Source organism: Scophthalmus maximus, chromosome 5 (assembly GCF_022379125.1).
Source record: "Scophthalmus maximus strain ysfricsl-2021 chromosome 5, ASM2237912v1, whole genome shotgun sequence".
NCBI classification, from domain to species: domain Eukaryota; kingdom Metazoa; phylum Chordata; class Actinopteri; order Pleuronectiformes; family Scophthalmidae; genus Scophthalmus; species Scophthalmus maximus.
In genome coordinates, this window is record NC_061519.1 from 12,700,503 (window position 1) to 12,723,158 (window position 22,656).

At 45.2% G+C, this 22,656-nt stretch overlaps 1 protein-coding gene across 2 annotated transcripts; it reads left to right on the plus strand.

The window, feature by feature from the left end:
• Positions 1-855: 855 nt before the first annotated feature.
• Positions 856-22,482, plus strand: LOC118311691 (TSC22 domain family protein 2). Of its 2 annotated transcripts, XM_035635727.2 has the most exons (4): positions 856-3,467; positions 11,968-12,042; positions 20,022-20,073; positions 20,471-22,482. In XM_035635727.2, the coding sequence occupies exons 1-4, from the start codon at positions 1,594-1,596 to the stop codon at positions 20,849-20,851; spliced, it is 2,382 nt and encodes a 793-aa protein (XP_035491620.2). In that variant the 5' UTR covers positions 856-1,593; the 3' UTR covers positions 20,852-22,482. The 2 variants fall into 2 exon arrangements, with proteins under 2 accessions (XP_035491620.2, XP_035491622.2); XM_035635729.2 differs by lacking the exon at positions 11,968-12,042 and having other exon boundaries at positions 857-3,467.
• Positions 22,483-22,656: the final 174 nt, after the last annotated feature.

Genomic DNA, 22,656 nt, shown 5'->3' on the forward strand with positions numbered 1-22,656 from the left:
ATAAAAAGCCCATACAAAATGCACCTAGTTGCATCACCTGCTGCATATGCAATGAAGCACTATTATTGCAATACATCATAGTCAACTAAATAATATTCAACTACAGAATTAATGGAAATATGGAATATTCCCTGTGACATGTTATTTACACAGGCTGCACATACTTGACATACTGACTTCCTTAAGGTGCATTCTGCTCTTAGCTGATCTTATTGTCCTTGTAAAGAAATAACAGGTTTTAAGATCTTCATATTTTAAATTTCTTCTGTGGTGTGTATTCCAAATTTAAAGTGTTAAGTCAAATTAAATTACAACACAAATCGGGTTCTGCAGCAAAAAGAGACTAGGAGGAAGCCAAAGGTAACAGGAGCCCCATAGATATGGTTGCAATGAACAATTATTTCCATTATTAGTATGTCTGCTGAGTCATGATTCATTGTTTCATCTATGAAATGTCAAACAATAGCAAGCAGATAGTACTTTTGACAATTTCCCAATGTGACATCTCCATTTTGCTAGTTTTGTTCAGACTATAGTATAACATATATATTCAGCTTATATTAAAGAACTGACTAATCAATTAAGCCTGTGGCTCTTTTCGCTACATAACAAGCTAATCTGACTGTGCACTTTAAGCAAGACAAAATTATCATTAAGAAAATGTGGTGAGATGAAAACCATATGTTGCCGGCACCTAATACTGCATACACTTTCAGAGAACGTTCACTGTGTCACTTTCATCCTGATTTACCCGTGATTTACATTTATCCAACGGTGCCGTGAAGGCAGCATGAAAGGGCGATTCTCAAACGTGTCGCACGTAATCACCCTTGCGCACCCAGCCTACCCACGATGCAGCGCGGCTGCATTCAACATAGCCATCTTGTCAAGAGCGACTGAGTGAGGGAGGTAACTGTTGGCGCTGTTTGGATCCTCATTCGTGGCCAAGCTTGAGATTTAACGGCGTATTCTTCCGTCCGCCGCCACGAGCTTCACGGTGAGCGGCGCCGCCGGGGGACTCTGAGCGGGCGAAGTGAGCGGCCACGGAGGACTGCTTTCAGGAAGATGTCTCACAGACTTGTTCCGACGTAGGGGGAGTGTGCAGCAGCCAGTTGGCTTGACTCGCTAGCTAGCTCGGTGAGTGGAGGGCTGCGGGCCCTCCTCAGCCTCAACTAGCTCCCGCAGCTGGGCAGCACACTGTGCGACGGCGGCCGCCTGACAACTGCACAGCCGGGATATTAGCAGGCCAGTCCGGACTGACCGAAGCCTCCGCCTCGCCCCCCCCCCCCCCCCTTGACTCGACCCCCAAACCCCCCCCGCACGGGCGGCTGGTGCCAGTGTCCGGACCCGCATCGCTGGACAAGACGACACGGAGTGCAGCGTTGCGTTATGAGCTCATGAAACGAACCTGGAGACCGAGGGAGGAAGAGGGATGGCGCAGATTCATCTCGATTACAGTTAGCCGGGCTGAGTGAAATACATGCAAGTGTGCTCGCTAGCATGATCTAAGCCCGTCGAAGCCGCGACCAGCTCGTCCCCCTTTCCCGCGGAGGATACACACATCCGTACAGGACTCTGAATCAGGCCCTCAACATGTCGAAGATGCCGGCCAAGAAGAAGAGCTGTTTCCAGATCACGAGTGTGACTCAGGCCCAGGTGGCGGCGATAGGTGGCGCGGACGACACGGAGAGTCTGGACGACCCGGACGAGTCGCGGGCCGAGGACGTGTCGTCGGAGTTGTACGACATGTCCCGGGCCGACTACGAGCCGGCGTGCGACAGAAGTTCATCCGAAGAGGCGCTGAATAATGTCGGAGAGCCGGAGGCGGCCGGTGTCGTGGCCCCGTCACACATACCTCAAGCCGGTCACTTGTCTGCGCTGTCAAGCAGTCCCGCGGGGGAGTTCCGAAAAGTGGGAGTGTCGGCCTCCGCTCCGGGTGGCCAGCAGCCGCAGGCGATCGGCGTCGCGCCTGGTTTACCCGTCGTCGCTCAGGCCGGGGCAGCGCAGCAGCAGCAGCCGGGCGCCGCGCCGGGCGGCGTGTCCGCCAACACGCCCCAGCCCGCCCCCTCCACGGTGGGCTGCACGTCCCGCTTCCGGGTCATCAAACTCGACCACGGTACTGGAGAACCCTTCCGGAGAGGCAGGTGGACGTGCACGGAGTTTTACGAGAAGGACTCTGATGGCTCTAGGACTGTGGACAGCATCAGGCATGCCAGTGCGACATTGGACCCTGCCGCGGACAGAGACAGTGGGCTGGGGCTCACGGGGGTCTCTGTGGTTTCCCCGGCAACACACTCAGGTCAGGGCTTGGGCTCCGCGGCGGATGCTTCTCTCGCTTCACCCCGCATGCATTCAGTGGAGACACTGCCACAGCAGCAGCAGCAGCAGCAGCAGCAGCAGCAGCAGCAAATCCAACTGCAAAACTTCAGCGCCCGACAGCAGACCATTGGCGGGTCGGCCACGCAGAGTGCGTTCTCCAGCAACATGCCCACAGCTGTCCTGGCTCAGCCAACAGTGATGTGTCTGCAGCCTCCCGCTCCCCAGAGCGTGCTGCCTGTCGGACTAAATGGCCTGCCTCAAGCTGGTGTCCACATCCAGAAGTCCCCCATCATGCCTCCCTCAGCCCAGGCCATCGCTTACCCTCCCCAGCAGCAGCAGCAGCAGCAGCAGCAGCAGCAGCAGCAGCAGCAGCAGCAGCAGCAGCAGCAGCTTCTTCCAATGGGCCACCCCAATCCTACTGGATTGTTGCAGACCCAGACAGAGTACTATCAGCAGCAGCAGCAGCCTGCTTCCATGCAGCCAGGGCTGTCCACCCAGCAGTCCCTCCAAGTGTCCGGCATCTGTACAGGCTTGCAGCCTGGGGGCCAAGGACCCGCGTTGGTCATTGCTCAAACCCCAGGAGGGGCCACTTTGCCAAGTCAGGTTGGAGATATGGCTGGAGCAGGAGGGGGACCTGTACCAACTGGACCACCAGCTACGGGCCTCTTGCAGCAGCATCCTGTAGGAATGGGAGGTGTCGCAGGCTCCGTGCTGGTTGGTGGACCCGCTCTACAGCAGCAGCAGCCTGTGAGTCAGTATGCAGCTGCTGGACAGCCTCAACCGCACGGCCTCCATCCTACATCCTCCGGTGTACAAAATGTGCCTGCCATCGCAGCGAGCTCCAGTGTGCCCGCTGCTGTGCCCAGTGCCTCCGGTGCAGCCATGCCAAATGTGACCGCTTCCAGTTTGCCTCTGGGTCAGATACCCCACAGCAAGACCCTCGTGGCTCTGGGGGCGCAGGGCCTCCCAGCAGCTGGATTTGGACAGTTGGAGGGTGGTAGTGGTGGGAGGAAGTCGGAGGGTCTGGTCAACGCACAGTCTCTTGTTGTCTCCGGGAAGTCCCTCATGCCCGAGGGCCTGCAGCTCACCACTCCAGCTGTCAACAGCCTGTTTGGAATCCACATACCTCTGGACGGGGAGGAGGACAGGTAACAATATTCAAGATCTCAGTGTTAAACATTCGATATTTCTCATCTCTGTTCAGCATCGTCACCATGCATTTGTTTATGTATTATCCACAATACGCACAATTTGACCAGTCAGTGTAAGGCAGTGCCTGCACAGTGGCCAGTTACAGTGGACATGTTTCGGCCGCGAGCTGTGATCCCAAGAACGTAGAAAGCCAAAGTTAAGGCGAAGACTGTTGTGGCGTTGCTCATTCAGCTTTTCAGACTGACAGAGTTGAGAGGGGGGTCGAGTAGAAGGAAGGCAAATGTGGCACACAGGAAGGAAATATAATATTTGTTGTTTCACATTAGGTGCCAGAGAAGTAAGTGGAGTGGAGTGTAGCACTTGATGAAAACTCCTATGGCTTCCTCTTCTGTCCTATGTAACACTGTGATTACGTGTGTGTGTGTGTGTGTGTGTGTGTGTGTGTGTGTGTGTGTGTGTGTGTGTGTGTGTGTGTGTGTGTGTGTGTGTGTGTGTGTGTGTGTGTGTGTGTGTGTGTGTGTGTGTGTGTGTGTGTGTGTGTGTGTGTGTGTGTGTTGCGTGTTGCGTTGCTAGTTGCTGCTGTGCGTAGAATTAGTTCCTGCTCATGGTGAAGAGTGTTTGATTTTGTGTTGCCGCTTGTATGATATCATGGTTTCCACTTGTTGCCCCATCAGGCGCCCCCTGGAAAGTCTTTTATTTTAGAGCAGAGGCTGAAATAACTGCTTATAAGCTTTATATTGTGATTAGTATGTTACTTAATGATCCTCTGCATTGATCAGACAGTGTGCTAATATACACATAACCCACAGACGGCATGGTAAAGGTTTAAGAATTAAAATTGGACTTGAAAAAAGGAGGAAATTAAGTAAATACGTCAGATTGTTGTTTTATTTTGTCTGTAAATATCAAAATATGACTACACAGATATATATACATGGGACTCCTAAGACATGTTGGTATCACTCTGTTACTACTTTTCCTAAATGAATCTTTCTCTCAATTCCAGAGTTCCAGCTCTTAGTCTCACTCGTAGTCGATGGCTCTCATGAGCAGAAACGATACAGTGCTGGAAATCTCTGTGGTTTCCATTTACACTCTTGTAGATAAAGCAGAATGTAGAGCAGAACCCGATATGCAGACTGCAGAACACTGGCAACACTTTTTCACTTGTTGGACAATCTATCAACCAGGAGTTGCATGTGTTTCAGTTTGTAATGTGCACTTAAGGGGAAGCTCACTGCTTTTTTACTCTTTCTGCAAAATCCATCGCCTGTGTCAGATGCAACTTTTGTCAGTGTGGAATAGCCTGATATTGTGACAAAACCCAGACAACTGAGCTCCCATCACACGTACAACTTGAACAGTTCTAATGAATTTTTGTCACTTGTATTACTACTCGTATGCTCTACATTTTAAAAACTAATGTTCACCAAATTATTTCATGGATATAAACAGAATGTTTATTGTTGCCATGGGTTAAGTGAGTTACGCTGTGGGCAACAAGTTGAGCCCTGTTTTTTGTGCGTGTATTAGTTATTAGCAGTTCCTGTTTGCAGTGTAAGCATGAAAGTACAGAAATGTATAATTGTATTTTATAATTTTCAGGCTAGATTTCAAAGCAAATTTTTCTTGATGGACATTGGCATAATGATACCCTCTGAAAAAATGAAGTGGGTCAAATCAACAGACTAGATACAAAAATGAAATGCTGGTGTTTTTTTTTAGATCATCATGCACTTTTCCTATTCACCTCACACACTATCTTTGCCACATATCTCCCCTCAATCTGACAAAAACTTGTTTTATTCCCAAAAAGTGCCTCTTTTCCTCTTTGTGCTGTAAACACAATTTACTATAAAAGCTCTCTTCAGATTACTTAGTTGTTAACAAATTAATCAAAAATAATTATTTTTGTTGTGTTATTTATTTAAACCATATTCAGGTTTGTGCCAGTGCTCCTGACTTCAGGCTGTTGTTTGTCATTGTACCTATATATGTATTGCCTGTGAGAAGACCCAGCTCCCAGGCTGATAAGTGCTGGGGGTCTCTTACGACAGCCAAGCACTATCAGACATTAAGCAGTAGTCTTTCCACTGTGCCCATAATCTGCCGATAAGAGACGTGACAGCGGGGTGTGTCGACCAACTGTGCTAGTCGTCACATTGTGGCCCTTTTCTTTTGTCATGCGCACTGTATATTTTGTTTAGGCCCTTTGGATGTATATAGTATAAAGTCGGTCACGCCCCAAGCTGACTGGCGTCATCGGCTGCTTCTGTGTGATAGTGTTTTTCCTTTTTCTGAACCACTGCTGAAGCATCAGTGCAGTCGGTGCTTTGTACCCACACTAGCCCACCGACTGACTGACAGACAAGGCATGGCAGTTGTTCGTGTACAGAAGAAGTGCTGAAAGACATGTCTTTGCAGCAGCTTACCGTGGTGCGCTTGGAAGAGGTGGAGGAAAGATGCAGAGTGACTTGCAGGCATCTTAGCTATGCTTGATACCCCCCACAACCCTTCCCTACAGCCAGCTTTTTTTGGTCTCTTGCCTAATTTCTACATTTCCACTACAGTGTTTATTTTTTCCCCTGCTGACACACACACACACACACACACACACACACACACACACACACACACACACACACACACACACACACAACAAAAACACTTCCATGTTCTTCTCAAATGGAAAACGTCAGTTGCTATTATCTATAATATGTATATGCATATGCATGCAGCCACTAAGAAGGTTTTTAGACTTTTCACAGGTTCCACAACCTGGAGAAGTTTTGTTACGTCGTTCCAAATGTTTGTATCTTTGTTCCCTCCTTGCTTTCTCTGCAAGTAATTACAGGGGGGGGAGATGTAGACTACAGATTGAATTTGATGTTCTTATACTTGGAATATGATTTGCTCAGCTTAATGTTTCCCAGATTGCTTCAGCAACTGTGGGCATACAATAACATTGGCGGATTGTCCCAATGTCCTTGTTTCACTCACAAGAGCAGTTGCTTCCATTTTGCTGGCTCGTTTGCATAAATGCATCGCATCTATGGTCTGTGTGTAATCAAAGTCATGCTGTTATAGAATGGTTTATTGTCCCCACATATCGGGAGCTTACGTAAAATTGTTACTCCTCAGGAGGTAGGAGGAGGAGGGGGGAGTCCAGGTCTGTGATTTAGTGGGGCAGTTACTGCCTCTGTGAATTGAGAGACTGTCTCTGTGTGGGTGGACGAGGGGAGTGTCTTTAAAAACGGGATTGGTTGACTCAGCGTGTCCTTATGTATGTGTGCAAACCTATCCATGTCGGGGATGAGTGGGTGGGTGCACTCTGTGAGGAAATTGTCATGGTCGTGCAATACTTGAGGACAAACTCAACACAGACATCAACAGTTTATTTGTATTTAGTCATGATGGGATTGTGTGGGTGTATGTGTGAGAGAGAGAGAGAGAGAGAGAGAGAGACACAGAGACAATATGTACCACAGGGTCTCCGCGACCTCTTCTTTACTGCTATATCCTGTTTTCAGCAGGTCCCTCACACTGCTACCGCCTATTCATTTAATATCCCCTAGCTCACTCCCCGCTTCCGCAATGGGGCTCTTTGGTCCTATCATATGACATTTCATGGGCACATTTTATCCAGAGTGCCTCACAGAGGGAGAAGTATACACTTTTTTTTTTGTCGGACATCTTTGTCCTCAATCACAGTTCTAGACCTGGCCTGCTGCCAGTAACGCCGTAATACTTCACTGCAGCAGATCTTGGGTCTGTGCAGGAGCACTGAATATAGCAGTGGTATAATTAGTAATCGTCTGCTCCGGACCTGAACTCTTTAACCACTCCATGTGTATGCTATGTGTTTTTGTGTACACTAGTCAACTTATTCATCATCTGTGACCCCTGCGCCCACTTAGCTCTAGAGCTATTTTAAAAATAAAAGATTTTTTTGTCTGTTTGGACTGATGTTACCAGCCTGTTTGTCTGTAGGCTCTGCTTCAGTCATCACCTCCACTCCAGGTATGGAGGCCCTCAATTGCTCTGACGAGCAGAAGGACATCACAGACCCAGTCAAAGACTTGAATGGCACGTTTAACTGGGGATGTGCTGTGCTGTAGATAAGTGGAACTGAGAATATCCTGGTTATCTTGATTTTTTTGAAAGCGGCACTTATGCGACCTATCAGCTGTTATGCACTTTTGGCTTTCCACCAGCTGGCTGGTAACCAGCAATTGTTCAAGCTTTAAACTTTGTATCTTTCTATTATTTAATCAGTTATTTAACCCGTAGGTAAATGTATACATTAATGTGTTCTGTATTAATCCACTGAGCAATGAAGGTTCTTGGGCGTGTTTGGAGACGTAGCAACTTAGACCAAATGATCACACAAACTTAACTAGGCGACCAAAAGTCCTAATTCTCCGTGCTCGTTCAAATAGTGCAAAGTTTAGGCAAATTGGAAAAATAAGGAGAACGGATAGAAAGCAGCTGCTTGTTTTAAGACATATCTTTTTGCTTGTGATGAGCCGACACAAGTCCTTGTCTTCCTTGATCACTTGCAGCTGTAATACAATCACATTTTTGCGTCGCAAAGGAGGAATCCAGAGCAGAAATGGGGTTGTGAAAATGTACAAGATGTTCACCTCCAAATAGGCAGACCTGTGCTGACTTTAACACTGTTGGACACGCAATGGATAGTAAATCACACAAAAAAAGGAACGGCATAATAATGCAGCAGAGCCAGAGATAACTTTTTTTCAATCCACGCATTCTTCTTCCTTTCCAAAACCTGGCAGTACCGCAGTACCCATAATGCAACTGTACATTAAACAGGTTGGCTGGAGATGCAAGTGTATTATGCTAGTAGCAGCTGAAGTAGCCTGGAGCCTCTTCAAGAAGAGATGAGGAGCGACCAGACTGTAGAGGTCTGGTAAGCTCACTTCTTTCTAACTCCACACCCCCACATTTTTCCTTCATTTTCAGACTTGTAGTCTTCAGATCCAACGGACACTCGATGCAGTTCAAATAACACGATATGCAGCAGTATTCCCCTTATATGCATTATGGTAATGAAGGAATTTGGTGAATGAAGTTCAAGTTTCACTGTAGTTTCTCTCAGCTCCTGTCTTGCTTCCCCAGTTTCTCACATTATCTTTACTTTTTTAGTTTGGAGAAGCTGACTATAGAATAACTGTCTAACTTTTGTTTCAGTTAAAAAAAGAATCTCTCGTCTTAGTATTTTGATCAAATAAACGGTGATTACTTGTAGCCTGAAAGCATTTTGTACACAAAACAGCAGCTTGTGTTAGACCGTTTAAACCTTGGTGGTTCTTGGAAGTACCTCATAAATTCCTTGAAAGGATCCCTCCTCTCAAGGAATTTGAGAACTTTTTGGAGAGCTACGGCCCAGGACCGTAAAGTTGTACTAGGTTCCTGCAGTCGTCATGGGGGTAAAGATCCTTGGTTCTCCGGCACAAATAATATGCTAATCCTCTCCAGTGGCCACGCTGTAATCATGCAGTCGCTGTGGGTGCTCCCTGTCCTCCATCTCCCCGGCCTGCAACCTACAACCTGCTGAAAGAAACTCCCATCGGCAGCTGAAATCTAAATAGTTTTGACCTACTTCTGCTCTGTGGCAGATGGATGGATGGTGCTGAGAACCTGAAGCCTCACAAGCAGCTGCAGTGAGAGTTATCAACACTCTTTTAGGCTTCATCATTACACTTTAGTATGTTTTAGTTTTAAAAACGCGTTACCTTTTGTAACACACTGCTACGGAATCAAGCCAATAAATCTGAGAATTTTGGAAACATTAGAGGCCCCATTTCAGTTTGAAAATTCCGGACAGGCAAAAGCAGACATTTGTAAACGCTGATACAGTCAATGAATGCAGTGTTGCTAAGGACGTTTTCCCACCTGAAAAGTCTGAACCAAGGTTCGTATCACAGGCCTGTGTCTGACGCTGGTGTGTTGTCAGTTCAACGGGTAGTAGTCTTTCTGTTTGAATATAGGAAATGAATGAACCGGTAATTTTCGTTGCAACTGTCATATCATTGTGGTTTACTACCAGCATCACCACCTATTATTTGGGTTTGGACTACACTAGAAAGTCTGAAGGTCTGGACCAAAGACGCAGGTGTGAAAACTTACTTCCAACTCTTACTCTTTGCCTTTGCTGTTCCTCGTTCGTAGTATTCTCTGCAACCAACTGCTTGTAGACAGTCTGCTTCCTGTTTACACCAGCACGCGCGTACCCGGTTTACGTGAATGGTCATGTGATGTGCTTTTCAGGTTTGTTTGTGTGGACGAAGATTACTTCTGGCGTTGTGCTCCAACGTCGCTGTCGTGTTCAAGTGACGCCCAGCTACACCCTTCCTGTCCATCTACAAGTTAATCCTCTTTCCTGTATCACTAGCCCCATCACATTAAATCAGAGTAGAACAAGAGCGTTTGCGCAGGTTATGGCTTGGCAAGCTCACTGCCATTCACTGGAAAAATAGGAGAAAACCCCAAATCAAGTCGACCAATTGCAATTCATGTGGTAAACACATGATTTGTCAGCTTTGGTGGGACCTCCAGTGGAGCCTATGTACCACATATTCTCGACACCACAACACAGCTAAAAGTCCACTTTTTGATGCCTGGGTACTTTCCTCTCGCTCCCACTCTTCATCACTTAAGGCTACCGTGGGTTTTGATGTGCTTGATGAGTTTGCGCGGTTATCGTAAAGGAAATAACTTTTTGAACTTTTCAGGCGACAGCTGTTTTTACTGCACAGGCACGCTGAGGGGAAGAGCCATGTGTCATGCGACAGCTAGATGTGTGATAACCACCAAAAGGTTATTTTCGTCTGCTGCAAGGTCACAATTTTGCTTCGGGGCAGTGTCGGGCAGCCTAAGCCTGAGCATGTGCAGGTTTTTGAGTCGGGCTAGCTTATGTGCTTTGAGAGGGTGGTTTAGAGAAAGAAACAGGACTTTTCCTCCTGTGTGTGTGTAATGTGTTCCCTCTCTCTGTGTGTGCCTCACACTCCATACTCAGGGGTTTATGGGGGAAACGGCTCCAATGCTGAACGCACTGACTGGTTGGTTTACAAAGAGGCGCTTTCATAGTAGAATATTGACATGTTACATTTTGGAGTTACAAAGAGAGCCTTTGAGAGCCGAGTGTTTGCTACTTGAAAACAGGGAATGTTGACTCCTCCAGTTCTTACCTCTTCCACTGCCCGACTCCAAGTCATCTGACCTTGACGATTTCAGCCCTGTTGCTCGCTTGCACACGGCTCTGGGTTTTTAGCCTCGGTGAAAGCGAGAGGTTTTCTGCAGGGGTGTGCGCTTGCCACACATGTGTAGAGGGTTTTTCTTGCGCCGCTGCCCGCAAAGTAAAATTAAGCAGGAGGCATTTGGGAGGGAGTATGTGAGAGTGTTTAGTCATGAGGTAATGTGACAAAGGGAGTTTGTGCCATAGATTTCAAGGAAAAGAGCTTTGGCTGCTCTAACATGCACACACATGTTGTAAATCAACTCCTGATTCCCCTGTGCTCGCACTCTCTCTCTTTCTGTGTGTGTGTGTGTGTGTGTGTGTGTGTGTGTGTGTGTGTGTGTGTGTGTGTGTGTGTGTGTGTGTGTGTGTGTGTGTGTGTGTGTGTGTGTGTGTGTGTGTGTGTGTGTGTGTGTGTGTGTGTGTGTGTGTGTGTGTGTGTGTGTGTGTGTGTGTGTGTGTAACAACTTGGCCTGTGTTGGCTCGCTCCTCCGTGTGCATACGCTCATGTCAGTGTGCGTTTACATTTCTATGAATACAGAGCAGAAGCACCACGTTTTAAAAGGCACAAGCTGGGAACAGATAAAGTGTGTGTGTGTGTGTGTGTGTGTGTGTGTGTGTGTGTGTGTGTGTGTGTGTGTGTGTGTGTGTGTGTGTGTGTGTGTGTGTGTGTGTGTGTGTGTGTGTGTGTGTGTGTGTGTGTGTGTGTGTGTGTGTGTGTGTGTGTGTGTGTGTGTGTGTGTGTGTGTGTGTGTGTGTGTGTGTGTGTGTGTGCGCGCGCGTTGGAGTTTCCTCTCCCCTTCCCAACATGCACCCTTTGGCGTGGAACATAATGTACTTGTAGCCTATCACCAGGGCTATAGGAGGTAATGTTACATTTCATGACGTGAGCGATTTGCAGATGCACCTGATAGTCAGCAAGTTTTCTCTTCGTTCCAGACTGTATTGTGAAAACAACATAAACATGGGTGGATGCCAGCATTACTGTAGGTGAATGTCCCGAGGGGAGGCCTTTAAAGTTTATGAAGCTGTCCCCACCTTTGAACACATTCCTGTGATTCGGTCCACACTCCCTCTTTGCTCTGTGCTTTTTTGAATGTCCCCAACATGTTTTTCTGAGGTGGAGTGAAGTTACGTATGGGAATATTTCTAGGAATCATAACTTGAGTCTGCTTTCGCTGTTTCAATTCTCCCCTATCTCTTGTCGTTTCTCCCTTTTTTTCCTGAACGTGACACAGGAACCCCTCCAAGGCTTTCTACCAGGCCTTCCAGTCTGGCAGGAGATTAAGAGACTCAAAGGCTCACAGTGATAGGTACCGTACTATACTGGAATGGACTGGACAGGCCTGCAAGAGTGTAATAACGTGTGCTGTGTTCAGTAGCAGTGAGCTTCGCTTTCTACACGTGCATGGATTGAGAATGGAAACAAAGCCTGGCAGCAAGCACAGGATTGGCCAATCGACTTCCCAGCCATATCTCACTCTCCCTCTCCTTCTCCTGTTTTCTCTCAACTTCTCTCTCGGGTGTTTTCTTTGACACGCACTTTCTGTTACTGTATTTCGCCTGTGCCACTTCAAACTTCTGGTTTGTTTACAGCCTTGGGTGTTATTTCCATTTTTTTGGGGGCCTCTTTCTCTGACGTCATGCGATCCAGTGTAATTGCTGCAGAGACAAAACAAGCAATTGGAGAAAGTAAAACAAATTGTAAACAAATTGATCCCAATAACGGCTGCAGCTAACAGTTGTCTTGCAGCAAGCTCACTGTGTCTTGTAGTTCCTCGTGGGGGGGTCGATAAATCATTTAGTCTGTAAAATTGAAAATTGTCCACTCTGTCCATGGGGACAGTTTTGAATGTTTTGTTTTGTTGGACCAATACTCCAAAACCCAAAGATTTTTCGGTTTGCAGTGATTATAAAACTGAGCTGGTTGCTCAGGCAGACACATCGACTGACGTTAGCTAATTGTTATTTAGCCGATAATATGTTGGTTTAAACATTTTTCATTAATTTCTAGATAATCAGCAAAAGAAAAAGAGAATGACTTTGCCGTCACCGAGATAAATAGCCTAAATTTCCCAGTTGGTGTATATGTAAATAAAAAATACTAACGCTATATTACTGATATATTATCAAATATTTTGAATGCCTGAAAAGGTCCTTATCAATCAGAACCAGAGACAACTAATTGGATCAACTAATTCACTCATTGACTTAAGGTTTCGACTCTTTACTTAATGATCTCATTTAAGTTATTTGGAATTGCTAACAGAGAACATGAACAAAATTCCCATCCTCACCGCTCTGTGCACAGTAGAACCTAAAAGTCAAGGTACGAATGGCACGACCACAGCTGAAGCAGGAAGTGGCTCCGCAGCCCAGTAAGCATTTTGAACAGACTCTTGTGGTCATCATTTTGTCACAGCCCGAAACCATCGAGTTTCTGAGTTTACTTTTGTGCAGTTTCATTTGAAAGTTGTCGTGTGCGATCATCACACTGATGTGGTGTGTGGACAAGTTTGTGACACACAATCTCTCACCCTGTCGCTGCATAATGACGCCTTCAAAAACACGGAACATATTTATAACGCATTTCACAAAAATGAAAAGGGAAGCACAAGAAACAAAATGTGAGTGACAGGATATGAAACTGTTTTTAGAGAAATATACAGCTGACACACCATCACCAGCCAACGAGAACTACACGCACACAATAATGTGTCCATTTGCTGCTCCAGCAGCAGTTCACAGGTGTATGAACACTGTGATGTCATTTTCTAACCTGAGCTGTCTTTCAAGGTACAATATCTGAGTTATTTTTATCTCAATGTTTTGCTGGCTCCAGTTCCACTCCAGTACCAGTAGTAGTGCTGATATGAGCCCCATGCTTCACCTCTTTTTTTTCTTTTCCCTTTTTTTCCCGTGTGTTGCTGTCCTGGATTCACTGTTCTGCCAAGGGCTGCTTTTGTTTCCATGGAAGCAAATATAACCAGGGCTTTGTTTAATATTGTGTTTGGCAGATATTGACGATGACCTTAGGTATTGACCCTTTTAATACGTCTATTTTATTCAGGTTTATTTCAGATCTTGTGTGAGGCAACCGGATTAAGCCAGAGAAAGTGACATTGTGGCAAAAGAAGATGGTGACTATATCTGTCTTGCAGACCATTTACTGATGGTTGTTTATAAAGTCCAACATGGAAATTAAGTTGTTGATGACAGCCAGTCAGCTGTGTAATAAAACCTTGACTGCAATGTTTAGAAAAAATGACGTGTGTATGTGAAGAAAACCTACATTTAATATACTCCTGTCTGTCGACAAGGAAATGTAAACCTCCCTAACTCATTTGACATTAAGCTTTTTGTAATATGAATTTTAAGGCTCGCTAACTGCTCCGAAGTAGATCTATGCCAGATGCATTGCAGGGAACTGCATTGTCAAAATAAAAGTCCCCCATTTTGGCATCTGCGTCGCTCACTTGGCAACATGTTCCTGGCAGAAGAGCTTTTCTAGTATGTTATTCTCTTCTGTCTCATTTTTCTTCTTCTTTCCGCCTCATCAATCTCAGCTTAATGTTTTTTCCTCAAAAAGAAAACTATTCTAGAAAGAAAACTTTGGAGGTCAATTCAACAAAAGTTTAGAACTTTAACGAGATGTACAAGTGTGCGCTTTTATTCACCGGCCCAAGCACCGAAGTTTTACAGTTCTACAAACATCGGAGTTGAATTTCATGTTCATAATTTTTTTTAATGTGCAACCAACGGAGACTCCAGGCAGTTACTACATCCAGCCATAAACAGTTCAGTGCTTAATACAGAACATGCTGAATTGTAGATTTTTGCACCAATTAGTGAGCTTTAGAGATACTGGTATGTGTATTTATATATCCCTAGAGAGAGCCACGCTAGCAGTTTCCACCGTTTTCCAGTCTTTATGCTAAGCCAAGTTAGCCCACAACTGGCGTTAGCTTCATATGTAGTGTGCAGAAACGAGAGGTCGTCCATCCTCTCGTCTAACTTTTGGCAAAAAAAGCAAATGAGTGTATATCCCAACATTTCAGCACAACGCTACAGAAACTGATCTGCAGATCGACAGTTACCTTTGTTTCCAGTGCACACTGGTCACAATGTAGACTATCAATGTATGTAGCTCAATGACAGAAAAACACTCAGCATTCATTCTTATATCTTGTTCGTGTCTGTCAAAACAATTTAGACCGTCTCAGTTAATTATATATAAGAATACTTCCTCATAATCTTAATCGGCTGTAATTTTAGTGCTTCCTTGTTTTATTCCCTGCTGGCCGACTGCCCGTGCCTTTCTGCATGCTCAGCTGTGCATGGTGACATTGACAGTGGAAGTTGTCAGGTCGTGGATTAAGTGGCAGTAGATGAATGTTCATCTGAGTGAAGAAGACAATGCTGCGTTGTGCCTCGTGATGTTGATTTTACTGTGCGGAGCCACATGCCCCCATGGAAAGACCGGGTCTAGATAAATCATAAAGAGCAGAGTTAACATTTGAAAATGACAGCTATTGCTTCACAGGTGTCTCTGTCGGACTGACTTGTACACCTGTTGTCCTTGGGCATATGATCAGGCTTTCCCTGTTAATCCCTGAGCTCGTTTCATCATGTCTCAGGTTGAATGAAATAGACGTAGCTTTGTGCAGCTGAGGAGAACCTGCTGCCGTTGAACACGACAGCAGTTCTCCCAGAGGCAAGGAATGACAGCTATTCAACGCTCCGATGAGTTACTCACCATTGCCCATGCTCTCGAACCTTTCTGCCTCTAATGGACTTTTTATTGACATTCCTATTTTACAGCTAAAACTATACAGGGGGACGACTAACTCCACCCCCAGCTTATAAACGTCAGTCCTGTAAATGTACAAGGTGAAGTTTACATAGGCGTTTGTTGCATAATCAGTGGCAAAGTCAGTTCAAACCCTCATTAGCATGCTTTTTTATCTCAGCCCAGCCCTCAGGCCCGCAGGTCTTGACCTCCCTTGCATCACTACAGCTGTAGTGTTTGCTTTCTAGCGCTGGTAAAACAGAGGCGGCGACGGCGGCTTTACCATGCATATTTCATTTTTGAAGTCAGCTGCTATTCTACATAACAAACTCTTGACTTGGACTCGAGATCTCGAGGCTCAAACAAGAGCCAGGAGTCCTGCACACTCACTGTGTTGAGCTCCAAAACACTACTCATTCATACCGCGGTCTCCAACCCCCCCCCCCCCCCCCCCCCCCCCCCCCCCCGACCGGTGCCAGTTGTTACTGGAAGTTGGGCTCGCAACACCAGATGGTGTCCTAATATGGCTTTGACTTGATTGTTGTTCCTGCTTGCTTCACTGTACCTAGAGCTGCCCAACACATCGTGACCTCACACCATCACCTTTACACCCACTTTGACTGCAGGATACAGAACAGTTTATCATCTGAGGCTCTGGGCATTGTAAAAAAAAAAACAACTTTTCTCAGACACTCTTAGAGAAGCATTATTGTGTTATTGATGTTTTCCAGTCTCCATAGTTACAACCCCTCTGCTCTGTCACATGTCCCGACACTGACACTACACTTCTTAAGTGTTCCGCTGCTGTTATTCACTTGTTTCTTCTCGTTGCATTGTTGCCTTCACCGAAACCAGCTGGAGGAACGAAATGCATCACAATAATGAAGCAATTCATACAGTCATTAGGACTGAAGTAACCTCAACACAGTATTGTATTCAATGTTAAATGACAATGGAGCCGGAACAAAAATTGATATGCAACAGGTTTTTTTTCTTCTTTTAGCCAATTCCTGGTTCCAGCTTTCAAGATGTGAAGATATGCTGATGTCCTTTTGTTTTCTTTTAGTGTGAACAAATATGTTGAGATGCATTCGACAAAATGATTAAAATTAAAAGCTATATTGTAAGCTTTCAGCAACTTACCAACTGTTTTTTTCCCATCTGCCATCTCTTGTGATTGATTAGTCTTCTAATTCCTCTCTTTTCTAAATGGTTGCTGCTCCCAAAGAAATCAGGTAATTTATGTTCCTGAAAACGAGGTGAAAGATGCATCTTTTGATGGTTGGATCTGTCATATGCAGGTCATTGTAAATCTACCACTCTCTATTTTACTAGTGCTGCTTTCAGACCCTGAAGTCCAGATAATATTATGAGTTTTTCCAAAAGGGGTTGTATATTAAAAACGCAACATTTTCCGGACACTTTTCCTGCCAGACCTCCTGGTGAAATTTCGGAAAATATCCGAGTGAGCCCAGGTGAAAATACAGCAGGGAAATCTCTGGGAAAATTCAAAGCGAGCAAACGGGAGTGTTGTCGACTGCAAACAAAAACTCAGTGGAATTATCACCATGTCCTGCCTCCTGACACCCAGACGCCCCAGAATGTTCCCCACTTGCTCACTTCGCTGTGAATGCGTCTGACTCGGGACGTTCTCCTGCTACATTCATCATACGAGAAATGCAAAAGAAAAGCTTTGTCCGGACGCAGATTTCAGGACACTCTTCACAGTTCATGTCTGAAAACGGCTTACATTATGAGAAAAAAGTTCTGAAATCTTTGAATTGGCCTCATAATCCGATTCAAGTGGGCGAATACTGGGTCATAACAGATTAACAACAGGCATGTACTCAAGCTACGGTTCATGCATGAAATAGTGTGCACAAAGTGTTGAGATTCTGTTAGTCGACGCATGTGTTGTCTGAAGCCACTGGTGGAGCAACAAGGGTGTAGCCTATAGACTCCATTCAGTGTCTGTAGTTAATGGAGTGAGAGAATCCTCTGGGCACAGGCATGTTGAAAACTCCAGTTAGGGAGGAGAACTATGGGAGCGCCATGTATGTGACGCCTCGTCTAAATTAAACACATTTGGTTCTGGGTGAAGTCGAGGTTGATGCTGTGGGTTTTTTTTTTTTTTTTTTTGAGTTATGTAACCACTTGTGTGTGTGGGGGGGGGTTCACATAATGTGGTCCCCGAGGGAGAGAAAGAGAAGCTAATGAGGGAGTCCTGCCGGCTGAAATGTACATTCTTGTTCGCCATGTCTCTGTCGAATTTTGTGTGTGTGTGTGTGTGTGTGTGTGTGTGTGTGTGTGTGTGTGTGTGTGTGTGTGTGTGTGTGTGTGTGTGTGTGTGTGTGTGTGTGTGTGTGTGTGTGTGTGTGTGTGTGTGTGTGTGTGTGTGTGTGTGTGTGTGTGTGTGTGTGTGTGTGTGTGTGTGTGTGTGTGTGTGTGTGTGTGGCTGTCTAGCCTGAGTGACACCACTATCTTATCAACACCCCGTCCGCCTTGTTCACTGACTGATGAACTCGCATGTAGCCCACGTCAGACACAGTCATATCTGACGGAGATCAGAGGCAGGGATGTAGGATGTGCAGGTGAGTGACAGTGTTTCTAAGCGGCGGAGGTATGGGGAACATTCCTTTCCTGGTGCGGCCTGATACAAATCATCGGAGTCCTTCCGCTGGCCTCACACAAATTTGATGGTGTGGAGGAATAGAACGTTTTGTCCTCAGGGGGAGGGGTCTATAGTTCACCTATTCTCTACCACCTGGTGATCTGAATGTCTATAAACAAGGTGATTGTTTTCCATCCTATCGGCTTTGGTGATTCGTTGACTCTTCATGTTGCACCACCATGAGGTTTTGTGCGAATTGCCTTTTGAACTATTGGATAAATTGCCATTAAATTATAGCCCAGCTATTTTAGGTCTCCAGTGGATGAATCCACAGGTTAGCGTTTCTAATAATCCAGTGAAACGTCTCCACATTCACTCATGGCTCCAAGAGTATTTACTTCCTGTTCCTTTGGTGGTCCCCCGACTTTGACCCCAGAGCTGCCAGCAGTTCAAAATGGGAAATTGGTCCAATATTTTGGTTTCTGAACATATTCCCACAAAACCAATGTCCTTCCCGTTCGCCTCGGTTGTTTGTCATGTTAAGTTCTATGTGCTAATTAATATTTTAGAAACTAAAGTGCCAAAAGAATATGGGGGCCATGGTCCACAACACAGGCTAAGCATTAGCACCATGTATTATTGGCTATAGACTGTTGGTCTTATTGTTGGAACTTACGTCATTCAATGCCTCCGGTTTGATCTATCACAACTATGATTGAGAAAAATAATTTTGAAAAAGTTGAATAATAATTAGGTAATATGTTAACATCCCTCCTTGATATCATTGTAGAGACAAATTTTAAGATTAATTTAATGAAATGTTTTATCTTCTTAATTTATACAATCAAACTTTATTTAAATATATTTGATGGAACGGCCACCTACTTGCTCAAATGGATTCATTAACTGTATTAAATACATTTTTTGGCACCCTCCCTTTTCGATAACATTGAACACTTTAATCAAATGTTTTTTTCCCCCTTAACTTATGTTATACTATCAAACTTCATTTAAATACATGATATGGAACGGCCCCCTATTTGCTCATTTATGAATGGATTAATTAACTGTATTAAAATGAGTTATTTGGCACCAATGGGCCTCCATACCCCTGCAGCTGTAGTATAGTACAGTTGCTACAGTTACCCAGGTGGGCGGAGCCTGATACCATGTCAGATGTCCCTCTCTCTCTGCCTCATGCCAGCTGACTTGCCCCCCCTTCGGTTCACGTTTCACTTTTTCTAAAAGTGGTCTCCGTGGCTGCATTAAAGCCTCCCCCGTGCGCTCTGGTGGCCCTTCTTTTCCGCCGGCACCGATGTGGCCCCAGCAGCAGTCAGCGCCATGCCGTGCACGTTCTCCTTCAAACCACCGCGCTGCCCCGGGGACCCGACCCGGCACGCGAGCCCGCTGATCCCCTTCCGCAACCGCCGCAGGTAACGGCGCGTAGTCGCCGATAGTCGAGGAGTGTGTCGATATTGACCCCTGGGTTGGATGTGGCAAAATCGTTTGCACTTACTCGGACCTGTCGTGTTGCCCTTGGCTCAGCGTCTCGCCTTCCGCCTGTGAACTCCAGTGACCTGACCTAGATTGGAGTTATAATGTACATAATGTTATAGCCATGAGTGGTGACAGTTTGTTTTTATTTTTTATGATCTGTCCTAGATTCCTGTGGTGAGCGGAGCTGCAGTGGTGTGATGAATTGAGCACTAATGTCTCATTTGGCTGTTTATGTTTCACTCATTTAGATAGTTGTTCATGTCTATGTCTTCTCTGCTTTCACCATGAAAAAACTGAAACTTTTCCCAGCAAATTTTTCCCCCCACAGGACCTTTTGCATCCTCATAACTATACTATAAATTCTGACTGGATTTCTCTTTTTTTTTCTCCCACAGTGCCTCTGGAACCAATGTTGTTGCCATTGATAATAAAATTGAACAGGCTATGGTAAGTAATCAATTGACCAATAATCAAACTTTTCTTTGAGTAAATATGTGTCTTTCTTTTTCATTTATATAATATATGAAGTAAGTGATTGCTGTAGTTAAGTCCTCTGGCTTTTTTTCTATTCTTAGAATAAAAGCGTTTAGCTGCCATGTCTGTCTTGACTCATATTCATGTCTCAGGGTCTTTATGTGCTTTGTCTTTGCACAATAGACACACAGTGAATAACACGGCGAGAATGAACTCATGAACAGCTTTAGCCCTGAGCTTCCCTCTAATGCCCCGCTGCATGTTAGGACATGACAGATCCTCCTCTGTGCGACTGGTCTGTCTTGGTTAGGTCCTACATGTTGTTGAACCAAATCACACGTTTCACGCCGTCGTTCTTGTCCTCCCCCAGGACCTCGTGAAAAGCCATCTGATGTACGCAGTGCGCGAGGAGGTGGAGGTCTTAAAGGAGCAGATCAAGGAGCTGTTTGAGAGGAACTCGTTGCTGGAGAGGGAGAATGCCGTGTTGAAATCTCTGGCCAACAGCGAGCAGCTGTCCCAGCTGCCCTCCCAGTCGCCCGCAAGCTCCGGCGCCACGCCTCCCCAGCAAGGACTCAGCCATCCTCAGCAACAGGCGCAGCCTCAGCTTCAAGTTCAGACGAATACGCAGCCACAGTCCCACCCCCACCCCCAGCTCCAGCTCCAGACTCAGCCCCAGCTCGACCCAGGCCAACAACAACAACAACAGCAACAACAACAGCAACAACTGCAACCCAACGTCACCTCTGCTTGAAGTGCATCTGCCCTGCTTCGCATTGGGGCAGAAAATAAAGAGCATCTTCTCTACAGCTTCTTACAGTTAGTGTATGTGAAAATAAAATGAAGAAAAAGAAAAAACTTTGTCTTCTTAGCCACCAGCTTGACCACAAAGTACAGTATGTGTGTGTGTGTGTGCGCGTGTCTGCGTGCGTGTCTCTGCGTGCGAGTTAGGAAGCAAGTGTGAATTTGGTGTTGGAATATGTATGCATCTGTACTGTGGGCCTTTCTAGTGTTAATGCAATCATCGAGAGAGAGAGAGAGAGAGAGAGACGGAGAGACTTGGAAAGAGAAAGTGTGTGTAGAGACCGAGTTTCGGGGGAAGGTTGTGGGGCGTTTGTTTTCCATCTTGTGCTCACCCACTGATTCCAGCCTATAGAGAGGACGTCCCGTCTTGGACCGGGTCGCGAGTGAGACGCCCTTCGACCGGACCTGAAACCCGCTCAATCCGAGGGGCGCGGAAAGGTGGAGGCGTGAGGCGTACACACCTCACGTGAGGGACATATGGGAGTGATTGTCAAAAAAAGAGTGATTATTTTTTTAAATGAGACAATTGGGTAGGTAAAGAGTTATTTTTAGCCTTGTTGTTCCATGTTGTAAAGTAAGAAGTGGGAGAGAGTTTGTGTTTTTCTTCTTTCTTTTCTTTCATCTTGGAGCGCCACACTGCTGCCGTTACTTTCACATCAAGTCCAACTCTTGCATCGGTCTTTTGAGTCCTACTGTTAAGTGTTTTATTTATTACAGGGCTGCTATTTTCACAAATGAACAATTTCGTGAGACCTGTTTAACAGTAGCCCATCGACCTGTTTCTCTCTTCTTTTACAGTGTTTCGACAGATTGGCCACATATCGCAGGGGCAATGCTTTATTGTAGTCAAAATGTAGGCAAAACTAATTCTGACATACCGTTTCAACACTAAAACTCACGATTCACGCTCGCAATCGCCAGTTCAGAGCGCAAGTCCAGATACAGAGTGTACATTTTTGTTTAGTATAAAGTATTATGGCCCTTTGATGGGTGACTGTTCACCCGATCACATCAAATCTTATCGTGAGCCTGCACAAGACATTTGAAGAATCAATCCTGTCTGTAGTTTATCTCAAAGTGAATTAGTATTGCCATACCCCCCCTCCGTACCTTGTTTATTTTCTCCTTTGTTTTTCCTGAGGGGGCCATGGGGGAGAAGCTGTGAAATCATTCATCCTACTTTGTAACCAAAGATGCAAAGCTGTGTAAATGGATATTTGTTAAATGCACATGTATTTTTCTTTTCTTTTTTTTTTTTGTTACTTCCTCTTTCACAAAATCTTTTGTTGCTGTTAAAGCATGTTCTGCATGATCTGTAATTTTCAAACCACTTTCTTACCTCATTTTTATTCAGCACTCTTATTGTAAGATAGTCTGTGAACAGTGTAAATTGGGGGTAAACGATGTGGCGCAGAAAGAAAGAAAAAAAAAATAGCCCTGGTGTTCCTGACACTAGTCACAGAAAAATGAAGTGAGCCATGTTTTGTTCATTTAAATGGTGTTTGAATTTCATATGCCAATAGTTTTGTTACATTGCAAATTTTAATGTATTTAAATAAAAGCAATATTCAGATTCCAAAATGTGTTTTGGTTAACAAAAGGCATAAACAAGTTTAATAATACAATATATTGAAAAATAATCATGTACCGTACTGGGAAATTACCTGAATATGCAGCAACCTAAAATACTGAATTTGAACTAATTTAATTCCTACTGTCTATTAACACCCATACTGTGATAGTGCCACAAATTGT

Excerpts from the sequence above, each read along its gene's own strand:
- LOC118311691 (XM_035635727.2), top strand. The coding sequence starts at position 1,594 with ATGTCGAAGATGCCGGCCAAGAAGAAGAGCTGTTTCCAGATCACGAGT. Across the intron at positions 12,043-20,021 it reads TCAAAGGCTCACAGTGATAG|TGCCTCTGGAACCAATGTTG; the intron begins GTACCGTACTAT and ends TTTCTCCCACAG. Across the intron at positions 20,074-20,470 it reads ATAAAATTGAACAGGCTATG|GACCTCGTGAAAAGCCATCT; the intron begins GTAAGTAATCAA and ends GTCCTCCCCCAG.